The following is a 15503-nucleotide window of genomic DNA, read 5'->3' as shown; positions in this document are numbered from 1 at the left end:
GCGATTGCAGAGGGCACCTGAACGAAGCCATTCGACGATCTCATTGCCACGTTCGCAATCCCTCGTGCATGATGGCATGTGAGACTGTAAAGCATGGCCTTCGAGATGTGTAATGTGGTTACAAATTTTGGTGTTACGGCACTAGGTACCATACCGAAATAAAATAAGCAGATACATTAAAAAATGTTTTTTTTTTTTCTTTTTTAAATACCTCCCGCCTCTGTCCTTGAAAAAAGAAGAAAAAAATATTTTTTGATGTATCTTCTTATTTTATTTTGGTATGGTAGCTAGTGCTGTTGAAGATCGAAACAACGTTAAATGAAGCTATTATATCACAAAATAGCACAGTAAAAGTCAACACACAGTTTCACGACCATGCTAAAAAGTTGCGAGTAGCGCGAGCGCGGACGACGTCAATAAAATTTTGAAAGTCCCGTCTTCTGCGGCAAAGAGCCATCTATCGAATGCAGGAGAAACCTGCATTGCTGATAGCGCTACGCAAGCACAGCGGCACAAACACAAAGCGCACGGCCTCTGAAACGGCGATCACGTGGCGTATTAACACGCCGCGTGTTCGGTCATGCAAAGGCCATGCAAAGCACAACCGCATCGGCGCAATGGGCACGTCGTGCACCCACAACGTCTACGTGCAGACGAATATGCTGAGAATATGCATAGATATGCCGAGATTGTTTTCTCTGGGCAGGCCCTTTATAGTTAAGCATGTTACTTAGCTCCTGCTACAGCTGCCGTTGGTTGGCGAAAATGAAGCCGTGCTCCAGCTCGATGGCTTTCGCTGTGATCTAGGGACACGCCTAAATGAAGGCAAGCACCATCGTGCACTGAGCCTCGGAAATGCGGAGGAGACGTTCTTTTTGGCTATTGGTTGCGGTGGCCTTTATTATGATTTCAATCAACTGAGCCAATGGCTTCAAAAGTCGTGCCTTTTGAATTTAAATAGTAATGGAGAGATGATTAGAGCAAGTTCTTGAAACGGGGTTGTACCTAGCACCACTACTAAATGTCCCACTAAATGGCGGTGCCTAGCGCGATTTCAAAATAATAGCAGAAAAAATGTGTTGCAATTGCAATGCATTGAAATTCAATGTTTGAAAATTAGTGCCATCACATTTTCATTGTGAGCAATAATAATTGAACATTCCTCAACATGTTACAAACACTTCTCAGCTTGCTATACTGTCCCCAAGCAGACGTTGAAATTGTGACGCAGGCCTCCATTTTCTTCATTGGCTGTTCGCTTCCGCTCGTCCTCGCGACCACTGCGTACCACCTATTTTTTGACGTAACAAACGGAATGCCTTTGTCCGAATTTAGAACGCGTTCAAGATTGCACCACTGGTGCAAGGCCCTTTAAAAAGCTTTTCTCGGGTGCCTTATTTTAACTTATGTGGTTCCCAATATCAGTTTCTCTGATAGCTTGTTGGCACATACTGCAGTTACTTGTAGTGGCCATTAGGCCCATGACAATAAACGGAAAAAGGGGCCATGACAACCTATTTTTTACTATGATCTGTCTTGTGCATCTTAATCCTTGTGCGTTCTCAAACAAACTGGCAAAAGTTTAGTGCTTTTGGTGAATTGCTTAATTTATAATAGAATATTTTTATAAATGTGCGAGCCACTTTAGAGTCGCTCACAAAAAAGAAAGCATCATCGAAAAAAAAAAAAAGAAGCTCTATCGCGAAATAGACCTCGCCCTGTTGGCAAACAGTGTGATTTCGCTGCGAGCACCCCACCCATCATCCTCTTTCTTGGAGCAGGTACTCGTCAGCGAGAAGTTCTGTGGGCTGCATCTCTTTGCATAGCGGCGCTGCGCATCTCGAGATTCTTTCGACAGAAGTTTGTCAATTGCTATTTTCTAAAGTCGCAGCTTTTAAACAGAAGGGTCACAGCCTATAATGCACGATTCTGTTTGATTAACATGCAGCTATTTGCGGGTCGTAGATGGCAGCAAAAAAAAAAAAAAAACCTCAACTCTTTTCTTACTGCGCGAAAACGGCTATTTCTCATATGTCTTGGAAAAAATGCTTTTGCCAGTTTAAAGAGAACTGCAGTATGTATTTCAGCATACCAAATTGTGCACAATAAAATGCTTTTTTCAAAAAGTATATGTTGTACAGCAACAAAATTATTTTAAATGAATAAAGATTTGAAAAGGTGTAATTTTTGGTTGTCAGCTGGTAAACAGTGCAATCAAAACACTACATATTAAAATATATTCTCAATATAGATTACTGTCGAAATCCGCTACAACGAAAAATTCACGATTCCTCGTCAGGAGTCCATAGGAGATAATGCATAAATGTTGTCGCCACAACAAACACTTTTTCTTAGATCGTCCCGCTTCAACAAAATTTTTCGATGCAATTCCAGGCTCAGATACTTATTTCTATGCACTAAACCCAATTTTTAACGTTTCAATGCATTTTAAGAGCCTGAAAATGCGTCAACGAAATCTAAAACACGCGTTGGCACCACCAGAAACCGCCACTATACCGCTGCTGTTCAGCCAGTATGGGTGCCGCCATTGCTCGATAGTGATGACAATGATACTGCCCTGCTTTTGTTTTGCCACTGGCATGCTTTTGAGCCGCAGACGATTCGAAGCTGAAGCTCAGTTCATGGTTTTCTTCTCGAAGCTGCTGGGCGCAACCGCGGCACGATGCCTTTTCAGAATACTATGCTTATCATTACGTTCGCACTTTGCCAGTGTGGTAATTAATCAGAGCTGCTGTTCGTCCGCATTATCAATAAAATCAGCTAGCTGCGAGTGATAGATGTTAAGAATGGCATATAATAATGCAAAAGCCACCGCTCCACGATGCCCTGCCTCCATCTCGGTGTTGTCGGATACTTTTGACGGCGGACAGCTGCTGGTGTTAATGTGTTAATGCAACTGTTTGGTTCGTTCACAAAAGCGGTTTCAGGCATTGTTTCAGCGTGCTTTTCACAATGACTACGCTATGCATGGGTGAGAATCGCGTCGTGACGCCGCTGGGAAAGAATAGGAAGCAGCGAACATGTTTTTGAATTTTGAGAATAAACATTCTTTTGTTTTGCTAGCTCAGATCAGGGATATTTTTTTTTCTATTTTCACTACAACAAAATTTTCGTTTCAACAAAATGTTTTCCGCGCCCCGTCAGTTTTGTTGTAGCCGGGTTCGACTGTACTCAGATTCTACATTTTGAAGAAGAATGACCTAGGAACTGTATAAAAATGATAAATGTTGTATAGAACGTCTCTATTCATATCGACAAAGAAAACCATAACCGAGGTGCTGTTTTATTGCTCGTGCCATGCAGTAAAGCATTGCTTGGTTTTTCGTGAGACACGAGTGAACTCGTACATATTACTCAGTAATTTGGTAATTTTTTTGCAATAACAGCCTGTAAATGTTTCATTATTGATGGGTACCTGTGATGTGAGTAATCCATCTGTAAATCAGATGTCCAATTAGGTTCGCTATTTGGTCTAGCTAGCTACTCTAAGGTTGCTCGCTAGACCAAATAGCGAGCGCTCTTTGCATCAGTCACCTCACTCTGCATAGATTGGCGTTGCACTATATGCATCCAAGCATAACACTTTGCATTTTTTCACATCGTATAAAAAAAAATAACCATATCGCGCGCGATCATAAAATGTTTAGCGCTGCTCCGTAGTCAGGGCCAAGATGTGCTTCGCTGACCTTGTTGTCATGGCGAGAAGTTCTGCAGCCGGCGCTAGCACACCACGCCCCAGCAAAGTGTGGACCTCAGACATAACCAGAGTACTAGGCTATAAAATTATGCACAAAGGTCCGCAGCTACGCACTTGCGACGGAGGAGAAAACCTGAGGCCGTGAACAAAACAAACACATGAGAAGCTGTGGATGTCTCGGGCTGATGCAAAACGTCACCGCTATGAAACTTGAAGCTGAGGTGCTGTCATCGTCTTTAAGCTCGTCTTCACTGAATTCAGATGCGATTGCAATATAGTTTCAAGTGGCGCATGTTTTTTGCAGTGCAGGTGCGCGTCCATACATGCGTGACGACGGCATAGGAGCGACTAGTGACACTAGATGCGGTGCTGTCTGATATAATGGTGCGCAGGTGCGCGTCCATACGCACGTGGCGACGACGCCATAGGAGTGACAAGTGACACTAGGTCTGGTGCTGTATCTGATATGATACAAGTCAAACCAAAGCTGCTGGAAACTGGCTGATAAAGCCACCTACACGCTTCACACATGCGATGGGCCTTCTGAAATGCTTTTTTGTAGAATAAATTTCACTGACTCCTAGCAACAGCTCTCTATTGAATAGCTGGTGTACATTTCTGCAAAATATAACTGCTCATCACTGTCAGATTGCGGAGCTGACACCTTGAATCGATGTTTGACTTGCAAAGGTTTTTTTGATTACAGAAGTTTGATTTTACTGCAGCATAACTGCGAGGGGCACGCACTTTTGTCATGTTTGCCACCGAAGTCCATTTTCCCAACAACACACGCATATTAGTTCGCACAAAGGGCTGTCTAAAAACACTGTGTAGCCAAAACGAGCCAATTCAAATTGATTCTGAGAGGTTAGGTGGCTGGATTAACAACTAAAGTGTGCTGAGTGCAAGAGCAACAAATTCAACATGCCAAAATCGACAATCCAAAGCATGGATCACCGGTGATCGATTTGAATAGGCATGGTAACAAAATAGTTAAGAGACCTTGGTGCATAGCTGGGATCTGGAACCAAGGTATTGTGGTTTTCTTTCTGGCGTTATTGCTTTTCCTGAGGTGAACGTGCGGGCGAGCTTGCGGCACTCTTCAGCTTGTTGAGCAGCCTCGGAGACAGGTTAACACTCTGAAGCATCAGGGCTGTAGGGAACTAGTGTCGATTGTATGGGCCCACGATGCGGTGGTCGGGCTTGGCCTGACTGTCCCAGCATGGGAGCGGCCTGCTGCGCGTTGAGTCACCTCAGGACTTGAAGTTTCGCATCCATCGATCCATCCTCTTCGAAAGCAAACATTCTGCATGTTCACGGTGACTGGCGCTTTGAGAAATATTTGTGTCGCATGGATGTGAACATACTCAATTTCTCTCGTGACTTGTGCACTGCAGTTTTAAAGAAGGCACAACATTGGCGGCAGCATGGTTTTAAGCTGCTCAGCACAAGGTCACGGGTAAGATCCTCACTCACTACGAAAAGTTTTAATCTGAGATGAATGAAAAAAAGGAATAAAACAAACAAGAATTACATTTTTCTGTGTTTAGGCTGAGGTTAACAAATCCCTGTGAAAATTAAAGCAAAACTCTAACCCTACGGCATTCCCATAAGCCACTGAAAGTTTATGGGATTTTAACCCCAATAACTTAGTTCTGTAAATGATCTCTTGCGCAGTTACTTCGCCACATCTGATGCCTACAACGTGTTTGCATACTTTGCTATTTTAAACTTGATACACAAATTGCAATGTGCACTGTTATTTTATGAAGGCCGAGCCGTAATGGTACCGAATAACTATATGAGAAACAATAATCTCCTCTATTTCGATTAAGACGTATTAGGTCTCGGATAGTAGGAGTTATACATTCATTGGATTCGCCATGGCGCAGCGTATATGTGGCTTCTGCAATGCTGAAGCACCCTAATAGTTCATACATAATCGTATCCTTCAATCCCGGAGATCATGCACTCTTTTTTTTTTTTCTGCACACTGGGCAAACGATGAGAAGTATCTACCCGCAGATGATCGTGTCAAGTGCATTTTTACCTTGACTAAAATGTCGAATCGTGAAGTTCTGTCTCCGGCCGGTTAGTGCCACTAACCCAGAATGAATGCCAATGTTTTCGCAAACAAGAGACATCGTTATTCACACAGTATAGACCGTACATAATATTCTTCGTTTTACCGTTCTTAAAGGTGAATCAGTATTGTTCATACCTTTCAGCCACAGTAAGCTGAACTTTAAGCATTTAAAAAAAGAAAAAAACCTGTCGCAAGCACTGCATGGCTGCGCCACGCTGAAGCACCAGCAGCAATGCTTTGCCAACCATCGCCTTGCACATGCGCCGGTGACGGCGCTCTGTGATGTACCTTGGTAGAGGTTTATTCGCTGACTGCTTCTCAAACTGCCTCGATTATGGGCATTACACAGAAACTGTCGAACTACGCTCAAAATTTCACGTGCTGAAAGACTGCATTCATTCAGCTTTACGGGCGCACACCCGATTTCAAGACATCGCAATCGAATTGCAAACCACCAATCGAGTGCTGCACGTGCCACCCTCTGACAGCGCAAAGAGTTTCTTGTATTCTCTACCAAATCACAACTTAATAGCACGCTACTGCTACCGAAGTGCAACCAACGTTGATTAGGCCTAGCCTGCGGTTCGATATATTGTCGCAGAAAGTTTGACTAAGACATGAAGATCGGGCATCGAAAATGTCGCACTCAAGCACTGAACCAAAAACAACGTGCGTGATACAGAGTTTGAGTTTGCGGCCAGGAAATCAACGATAACCCACCAAGCTTATGTAACACCGCTCACAGGCAACAGATGCGAAAGCTCGCATCATAAAACTGTAAAAGCTTTTAAGCTTACGGGCAACGTTACAAATGCGGTATTTGTGACAAGCTGGATGACAGCGACTTTTTTCCGGACAGAAAACTCTTGAGTGCATCTGATAAGGTCGGGATCGCACGTGCCATGTTGAGTCGCACACAGCTGGCAGCAAGCGGCCTGAGCGATGCTGGTAAACTGTAGGCGCGGTGGTGGTGGACTGTGCTGGTGCAAAGGCTTCATTCGTCGCCTAGACCACCGCTCTCCCCCCACTCAGCGAGTAGCGGGCAGCGCTTTTTCTTTTTCCTCACTCCACATCCTCTCCTTCGTAATGACCTCTTCGCTCACTCCCTAGTGGCACGCCCAGCGCGCTCCCTACTGCGTTTGTCACAAAGATTTTTCAGCAACTGCATTAAAACCGGTCTTTCATCTTAGGGGATTGCACAATAAGTGGTATTGGTTTACATGTGGTTCTATGGGATGGTAAATGGGAGTAGAAAAAGACCGCATTATTAGCGGTTCTGCGCTATAGGCGGTTACGTTATAAGTGGTCTGTACTGTACTACATTGCACACTGCAAACAGGTTTGATGACTACTACATTTGTTTCTGTTACACCTGTGTGGATATAATAAATGTATAATTAATGCTCCAAGTTGTTTAAAAATTCAATTTTAACACAATCGTGTGCATAATATGTTATTCAACAAAAGCATTACACGAATGTATAAAATTCACGTTTAAAGCACTGGAGCCTCTGCCTGTTCAATGCTGTTTGCACGTGCAAGTACGAAGGTATACCAACTCTAAGCAGTGGCATTTGGGACCCCTTTACTCAAACTAACATAAAAATACTTGAACGGGTGCAACAGAAGACGGTCCGCTTCATCTACAATAACTGCTCCCGTATCTCTGCAACAGAACTCCTAAAACAAGCCAATTTGCCCGCACTTACGGAACGCAATCGTGTTTCCCAGATTAAAATTTTTATTTCAGCTTATGAATAAGCATTATAATAGTAATATTTCTGACATCATTACTTTTTCTTCTGGGTATGCGACAAGACAAAAGCATCACCTAACAAGGACTCCATCCGCGTAAAAAATAATTGTTTCAAATATTCTTTTTTTCTAAAGACTGTAATAACCTGACTAACACTCAAGTTGCTCAACTTTCACTGTCTTCATTTGCTGCAAATATCGGTTAATTACTTTCCAATCTGCAACATGATCTCGTTCAAATATGTATATTTTTCGCCATTTTTATGTAGTTGTTTTATATGCGTGCTCTGTATTGATCTTTATTGTATTTTTTTGGACTCAATGTTTGCTACCCTTTGTTGTTTTGCTGCCTAAATTTTTTTTACCATGACGATGTATTTCCACCCTGCTAAAATCCGTTATGGGGATTGCAGTACCTGTAAATAAAATAAAAATAAATAAGTATGGTCATGCACTTAGCTTCATCAAATTATATTGTAATGTGCATTTTTTCTCTCGAATGCTTGTATTATGTACAATGGCTAGCAATTCATTTCCATTCAACTACTGTGTGATTGACTGTGATGCAATTTTGTTTACTTGCACTTTCCGTACTGCTTTTTTCAAAAGAGCAGTCAACCTCTCGTTACATCTCACCAGTTCAGCACAGTATTTGGTGCACATCACTGTCTGTCATTTTTCAGGGGGCTCCATTCATGCAGTGGTTGCCAAACTGGTTTTGGCATGCAAGTTTTGTTCCAGGAGTAGCCACCGAGATGCACTCTAAGTAGACAAATGGGCGCAAGGCCCCTGGAATAAGGAAATCCAGAAAATAGTGTGTGGTCATTTGTTTGAACTTCTTTTTTTTTTTTTTTTTGCAGGAAGTTGCGGGACAAGCTCATGATGGGCGACTTTCCCTCCAACATCAAGCTTCTTCAGGTACGCATGCTCTTGCAGGTTCTGTTGAAAGTGCATAGAAGCTAAGAATGATTTGGAACACGGAACACGCAGCCACTCGCTGGCGAGGCGTAACGGCGGATAAATACAGGGGGAGTCTGCACATACGTGGTCTACCTAGCGAGATACTTTACCTCCTTAGTGCATCTAGATTGGCGTTGTCTAGTTTCAAAAGGGTAGCGCCAAGTGCTCTTCAGAGATAGGACAGCGAGGGTTGGGCGGATAGGGGCCTGTAGCACACTGTGCTCTATAATTTGCAAACATGAAAACTTGTTGATTCCTTGCAGTATGTTCTTGCAATCACCGTAAAAACCGAAATACTTTGAACTTCTAAAAAAGAAATTTTAAACAAATTGCGAAGTATTTTGGCGCGCCCTTACTTTAATAAATACGTGACACAACCAGCTGCACTGTGGCGCCCCACCACGGTGGTCTAGTGGCTAAGGTACTCTGCTGCTGACCCACAGGTCGCGGGATCGAATCCTGGCTGCGGGGGCTGCATTTCTGATGGAGGCGGAAATGTTATAGGCTCGTGTACTCAGATTTGGGTGCATGTTAAAGAACCCCAGGTGGTCGAAATGTCCGGAGCCCTCCACTACGGCGTTTCTCATAATCATATGGTGGTTTTGGGACGTTAAATTCCACATGTCAATCAAATCAATCAGCTTCACTGTGGTGACGTTTATTTTTATTTGGACACTAATTTTATGAAGGCAAAGTCCAGAAGGCAACAAGGTGCTGTCACTCAGGTGTGCCCGAACTTGAATCTGCCGATGTCTGTTTCTCACTATATTTATTTTTTTATTTTACCCCCAGGGCCAAATGGCATTATAGAGGGGGGTGAGTTATTTACCAAAAGTTATAAATGAACAAAAAGCAGTCAATACGGTTAGATCATACAAATAAATATCTTATAAGTACAATGTTTGGTAATACACCATATAATAATACATGTTAGCTTATACAACACAGAATCTAATTATACTATGGTAGCTACAATTATACAATGGGACGTACTAGTTACGTCCCAAAGTGCATTGTCCTCCGCTCCGTCCAATACATTGCTGATATCAGCATTTAGGGAAAGACTTGCACACCATTTCTTCTGGAAAAGGTTTCCATGCTGACGACACCCAGCCACAAATTGTCCCGAGTGGTGGATGTCTGAGGCGGCCAGTGGGGGTGGGGTCTTGGGATTGCCGCCCAGCATCCACTCATTGTAGAGTTTGTGCACGCAATCTTTGAAGGGTTTATTGAGCACTACATCTAGTAACTTGACGATTGATGTTAGTCCCCCGGGAATCACGACAAAGTCCGTCTTGCCATCGAACAGAGCTCCCTTCCCATCGGTCGTGAGGTGGCCTCGAAATGAGTTGAACACTAACATGCTCTGTCGCTGAAAAAGCGTATTGGGTTGTTGATTCCACACTAGCCGGATCTACTCAAGTGTGAGGGACTCATTCCTGAACCCTTTTTTCTCTCTCGATAACATCTCGGGGAAAGTTTTTTTTTTTTTTTATTGGTAACTCTTTTCTCTTGAAAATTGTATAAGGGGGCAGCTTCTTTCCGTCAGCTGTGCAAACGAGCATCACTGTAAATCACGAATGCTTGTTGCCTATTGTCAAGAGTTTCTCTTGATTGGATCCTTTAGCGGTCACAGTCTGGTTCGAGGGCTCATCAAACCAGATAGGAGTTTTGTCAGCGTTTTCAATTTGTCCCATCTTGTAGCAACGCTGTCGACAAAGCGTTGGTACTCGACCAGCTTTTTATCAAAATATTCGGGCAGTTCTCAGCGCAAAGCTATTCTGCTTCATAAATCGGTGCACCCACAATGGCGAGCCTTTGAATTGCGCCCTCATGAGCCCAGAGTCGCGCGCTATTTCAATAGCTTTCACTCAGACGCACTCCAATGTCTCACGTAGTGACCTGGCACGCAGCTCCCGGATGAATTCGGCAAGTAAAGTTTCTAATTCGGGGTGCACTGCAGTTTGTCCACAAAACGAAGTTTTTTTGGGTGCTGCAGGATATGATGTGCTGCTTTTGGCTCCACCAGTATCGCACGCTTTTCTCTGATGCACCGAATTCTCATTGTGCCACCAGGTTGCCGTGCACTTCGACATACTCGACAACTTTTTTTTCTTCGAATCTAGCGTAAACTACCGTTGACTACTACTCATTTCTGAAGGAAAAAAATAAATAAATGAAACACCTGATGACGAAAATAAGTGAAGCAAAATGGCGTTGCTACTACACTGTAGGCCTTGCCTAGCCTTGCCCTGCAGCCCCACTGCTGATGCTCACGATGGCAATGGAAGCATTTGACTTCACCGGCACATTGTTGTGAGGCTTCCACATTTTCTTTTGCCGATTACTGGTATATAACTCGAGGGTCAACATTTCATTGTGTTTTTTTTTTTTTTTTTTAATTCGACCTATATTCCGGTTTGTATCTGCATCCATTCTGGGAGGCCCCATTGTGGTAGTCTAGTGGCTAAGGTACTCGGCTGCTGACGCGCAGGTTGCAGAATTGAATCCTGGCTGCGGTTGCTGCATTTTTGATGGAGGGGAAAATGCTGTAGGCCCGTGTGCTCAAATTTGGGTGCACGTAACCCAGGTGGTCAAAGTTTCCGGAGTCCTCCACTGTGGCGTCTCTCATAATCATATGGTGGTTTCTGGATATTAAATTCCACTTATCAATCAAACAATCCATTCTGGGAGACTGCGTGAGAGAAAGGCAACATGGCCACGACGGCATCTTTGCCTACTTTACTCTGTGTTAATCTGTTTTGTGAAGTATTAGTTCTTGCCTTTACTATCGCGTGATCCGTAATTATACTAGCTCTGTAATACAAAGACCATTTGTACTATCACAGACACTCCCCTTACAGGTGTGTCTGCGAAAGAACCAATAAAACATTTTCTAAAGTAAAATAGGGGGCATATTTGTCATAGTAAGTTTGAGGCAGAAGGACTGATTTTGCACGTACTCTAAAAAGCTCCACACGACTCCAAAGTTTCTTATTCGCGCACCAGATGTAGTTCACATATCTTAGTGCACTAATCAATTACAGGATCTGGGTGCTTGGTAGCAAGTATTTTTACATATCGATCGCATGTCATTGTTTGTTGCCACAGACATTCATTGTCATTTACTCAAAAGTAGCATACAATGCTAGTCAGCGATAGCCTCTCTCATCTATATGCAAAATAAATAGCACCATAGTAGATGTGTATTTGTAACAGGATGAGTTCTTTTTTTTTTTAATACAAAACAATGAATCGAAACTTTACTGTGTTTGGTTGATATGCTCATGGTTGCATCAGACGAAAATGCCGCACTTTTCCAGCGCAAGTCACAGTCACCTCCCATAAATATACTGATGAAACGATAAATACTTTCAGTTTTATTTTCTGGCACATTTTTAACACTCGCGCGTTAAAATTGCTTATGTGTGTTCTCGTCATTCCTGAGCACACCTACACAAACAAACAAGACGGGGCAGCAGCCAAGAAATAGTGACGACGCCAGCTCTGTCCAGGAAAACGTGTCAGGCATTGCACATTCCTTTTGCGGCGCCCAATCTTCAACGGTGTTGCAATATCAAAACGGCATTTAACGCGCAACTTTGATCTAGTAGGCTTAGATAGCATTGAAGAAACTGTCTTTGAGGGCAGATTCTAGCCGGTCAATAAACGATCCCAAGAGCATCGTGTGTGTGTGTGTGTGTGTGTGTGTGTGTGTGTGTGTGTGTGTGTGTGTGTGTGTGTCACGACTTATACTGCCTTGTCTGAACGTATCAGATTACCAAATACTGCGCATATATGTTCTTTTTAAGCGGGGATAATTTTCACATTGTACGACATGCTCATGGTTGCATCAGACGAAAATGCCGCACTTTGCCAGCGCAAGTCACTGTCACCTCTCGTATATATACTGATGAAATGATAAATACGACCCAGCGTAACAAAAGCTGTTGCATAAAAGTCTGTTGCATAAAATGCCCAGTCATGGTTCCAAAATTTCAGTTGACGGTGCCATTGGTTGCTTGTAAAAAAGCACACTGCGGCTTTTTTGATTTCGCGTGTCCTCTAGCACGATTTTTTTTGGCCTCACAGTTGAAAATCGTTTCGTGTATTGCGCGGTCGTGAGCGTAGTTAGGCCTAGCCACAATTCCAAGAGGTATGCTTGATCAATGTGTATGGGGCCACAGTGTCCGATTTTTGAAAGTGCATCGGGCTTGATTGAGACTAAAAAGTCATCCCGCTGTGGTCTTCTTAGCAAAATTCAAAGTGGTGATAAGCAGAGCTTCTAACCGAGAGTCAGTCCGGGATGCATGGCTGCGATGTTTGCGACGAGCCTGGCACGCTATGGTAACCTGAGAATTGAGCTTCCACTTGCAGCTGCCAAACTTGAGTGTAATTAATTTGTAAGTAATCCTCAACCTGGTAACGCAGAACGAACGCTCTGAATGCGCCACTAAGTAGCATGATGTTAGACTGCCGTGGTTTCACAATGCCCAAGCAGCAGCTGACGCTCTCCCGAAGCACAGATGGGACCAGTGGAGAGGCGTGCTAAAAGAACTTGGTGGACACAGCCATTTGGCACCTTAAGAAATTGTTACGCTTTTTGTGCATTTTCTTTTTCTACGCTTGTTTCTAAGTGGAAGAGCTAGCCAAAGCGGGGAACTTGAACAAGAAGTGCTGTCTCTGATGAGTGCAAAATGACGGTGCTTGGTTGTGCTGTGGAGAAGCTGTAATTTTTTTGAAAAGCTTTTTTTTTTTTCTGATTTCCATGATGAGTTTCATCACATGAGCAGGTGCAACAAACCTTTTTAGGCACTTCTAGGTAGTTTTTAGTGAATGTATTTTGGAAGTGGTTGAAAAAGGAATGCATAAACTCAAAATGGATTTTCAAAAAATCTATGTATTTTTTTTGTGTGCTTGCAATCGTCTCGCATTTGTAAAAGCTGTGCATGGAAAAAAAGTCTCTTCTTTCATGATGCTGGCACCAACATGTAAAGTGTTGTTGACACAACTTCAGTTATAGAAGGTCATGTAAATAAATGCAATTTGGCCTCTGCATTTTCTCAGTCTTCATAAGACATCTACAGAAAGTCACTTGGCACACTTCATCAACCTAGCGAAACAAAACACTTTCATGTTCTTACATTGTAAGGATATGCTTAGGGATCTTTTGCAACTTTTTTTTCTGTAATTTGGTTTTGAAGTACTCGAAATGTATCCGTGAAATATTAAAAAATTACTCCGTTTAATTCTTTTCTAGTCATTTCTATTTGCGCAGGCCTAATTCAGTGCCTAGCACTATCAGGGCCCAGCTTGTTCGTTTATAGATCTCGTGTGGCGTGGTCACGCTCACTGTCAAGCGCTCAGTATAGGCCTAAAACATGGCTAGCAATGCTCAAAACTGGGTTAAATTAAGTGATTTCTTAAATAATATGTTTAAGTACAATAAATGGGAAGACATCGCAATGACTATCTTAGTCATCGAAACTGCTTGTCACATGTGACTGAGTCCTGCATCGGGCAAAAGAGCACAAAATAGCTCCTCCCACCGGCACTTTGCCAGCTCCTAATTGGTTTCCACATCTGAAGGGGAAAGCAACATGACAGAACTCTCTGAAAACGACATGTATCTCAACTGCTGTAACAAGTAGGAAGTGAATAAAGTGCACCAAAAAAGCAGTGTGAGTGTTGGATACAATGTTTGCAAATCTCCTTAACAACATTCTACTTTTTCTGGGGAAACCCTTCATGCTTACCTCAAACATTGTCATTGACGGTTTGTTGAATGAAGCAGTAGAAACGCTGCAAACAAAAATGGCTGTTTCACCATGCTGCGTACTTCCTCAGATTTCACAGTATTGGCAGTGCATTTGTTTTGTAACAAGACCGCCACCTAAAGAATTACGTGTCATGAGTACTTTGTGGTACCCCAGTAATATTTACTCATATTTTGCGATGGGTGGTTTCATGATGCATTAGGCCAGCCAATTTTGTGTATTTTTCATGAAACCTTTGTAATACCGTTGAAATCTGTTACATGAAAGTACTGCTTGAACGAAACTATTGCCTGTGCAATGCTTGGTTTCGGACTTTTATTCTGCACTTATGTTCGCCTCTCGGTGAACGGAACTGCTGTTGAATGGAACACATTTTCCCGGTCTCTTCAGGTTCCATTTACTCAGAGTCTATATTGGGGACAATTGGAAGGTTTCGTCGACTTCTTGTAGTGTTTTTTTTTTCTAAAATATTTTACGCTTCAACAGGATTACTAAAAAAACTGGTAATTTTAGTTCATGGTACATAGGAGTATCTGATTTGTTATTGGTGAATTAAAAAGACTCGTATTGCATTTCTATGATGGCACAACTTTCGATGTATTCACTAACTTTACGGCGAATACGCATTGACATTTCAGTTAATGTTGTGCTTCGAATTAAGTGTGCAATTATTGAAGGCCATGTGCACGAATGGAGTGTTCTGTCTCGTGGTGCAGAATTTTCCCGACGTGGACGTGAGCGAGCTGATTTCCCAGGCCCTGTCTATCCAGCAGGAAGACCTCACGTTTTCCTTCAGCTGATGCTGTGCAGCAGCTACCTAAACAGGCAGCTACTGCATTCCTGCTCTAGGCCGCACCGACCAATTATGCTCACAACTCCCCATAAGGGGACAATAAACTTTTTTTGCTTCGTTACATTGCAGTCATTGTCTTTATTCAAAGTCCTCTTGACAAGGCCTAATGCACAAATATGAGGCCATTCATTGTAAGCTTATTCTGGCCTCAGCTGTTCACTTTAAAATATGGACACACTGCACTTGCTCATAATTCACTGAGGCAATCTCTGCCAAGTACAGCAGCAATTTTCATTTTATCCGAGGTGGAAGAGGCAGAGCACTGTGGTGGCACCTCGGCAACGAAACAGCTGCAGCCCAGATACAGCAGATTGTTGCTTTCTTGTCCTAGCTAATCTGCTGCATTTGTACGAA

The 15503-nt window shown here is 42.9% G+C and overlaps 1 protein-coding gene across 2 annotated transcripts in view; it reads left to right on the top strand.

Moving 5' to 3' along the window:
• LOC119160984 (TBC1 domain family member 13) overlaps positions 1–15210 on the top strand; it is an 87721-nt gene extending 72511 nt beyond the window's left edge. For both annotated transcript variants that reach the window (XM_037413279.2, XM_075880272.1), the window contains exons 11-12: positions 8420–8477; positions 15013–15210. In XM_037413279.2, coding sequence (XP_037269176.1) covers positions 8420–8477; positions 15013–15096 — 142 coding nt within the window. In that variant the 3' untranslated portion in view covers positions 15097–15210. The remainder of the gene's footprint in view (positions 1–8419; positions 8478–15012) is intronic.
• The last annotated feature ends 293 nt before the right edge of the window (positions 15211–15503 follow it).

Source organism: Rhipicephalus microplus, chromosome X (genome assembly GCF_043290135.1).
Source record: "Rhipicephalus microplus isolate Deutch F79 chromosome X, USDA_Rmic, whole genome shotgun sequence".
NCBI lineage: Eukaryota > Metazoa > Arthropoda > Arachnida > Ixodida > Ixodidae > Rhipicephalus > Rhipicephalus microplus.
Note: the sequence above shows the minus strand (reverse complement) of the source record. Positions and strands in the feature narration are given on the sequence as shown.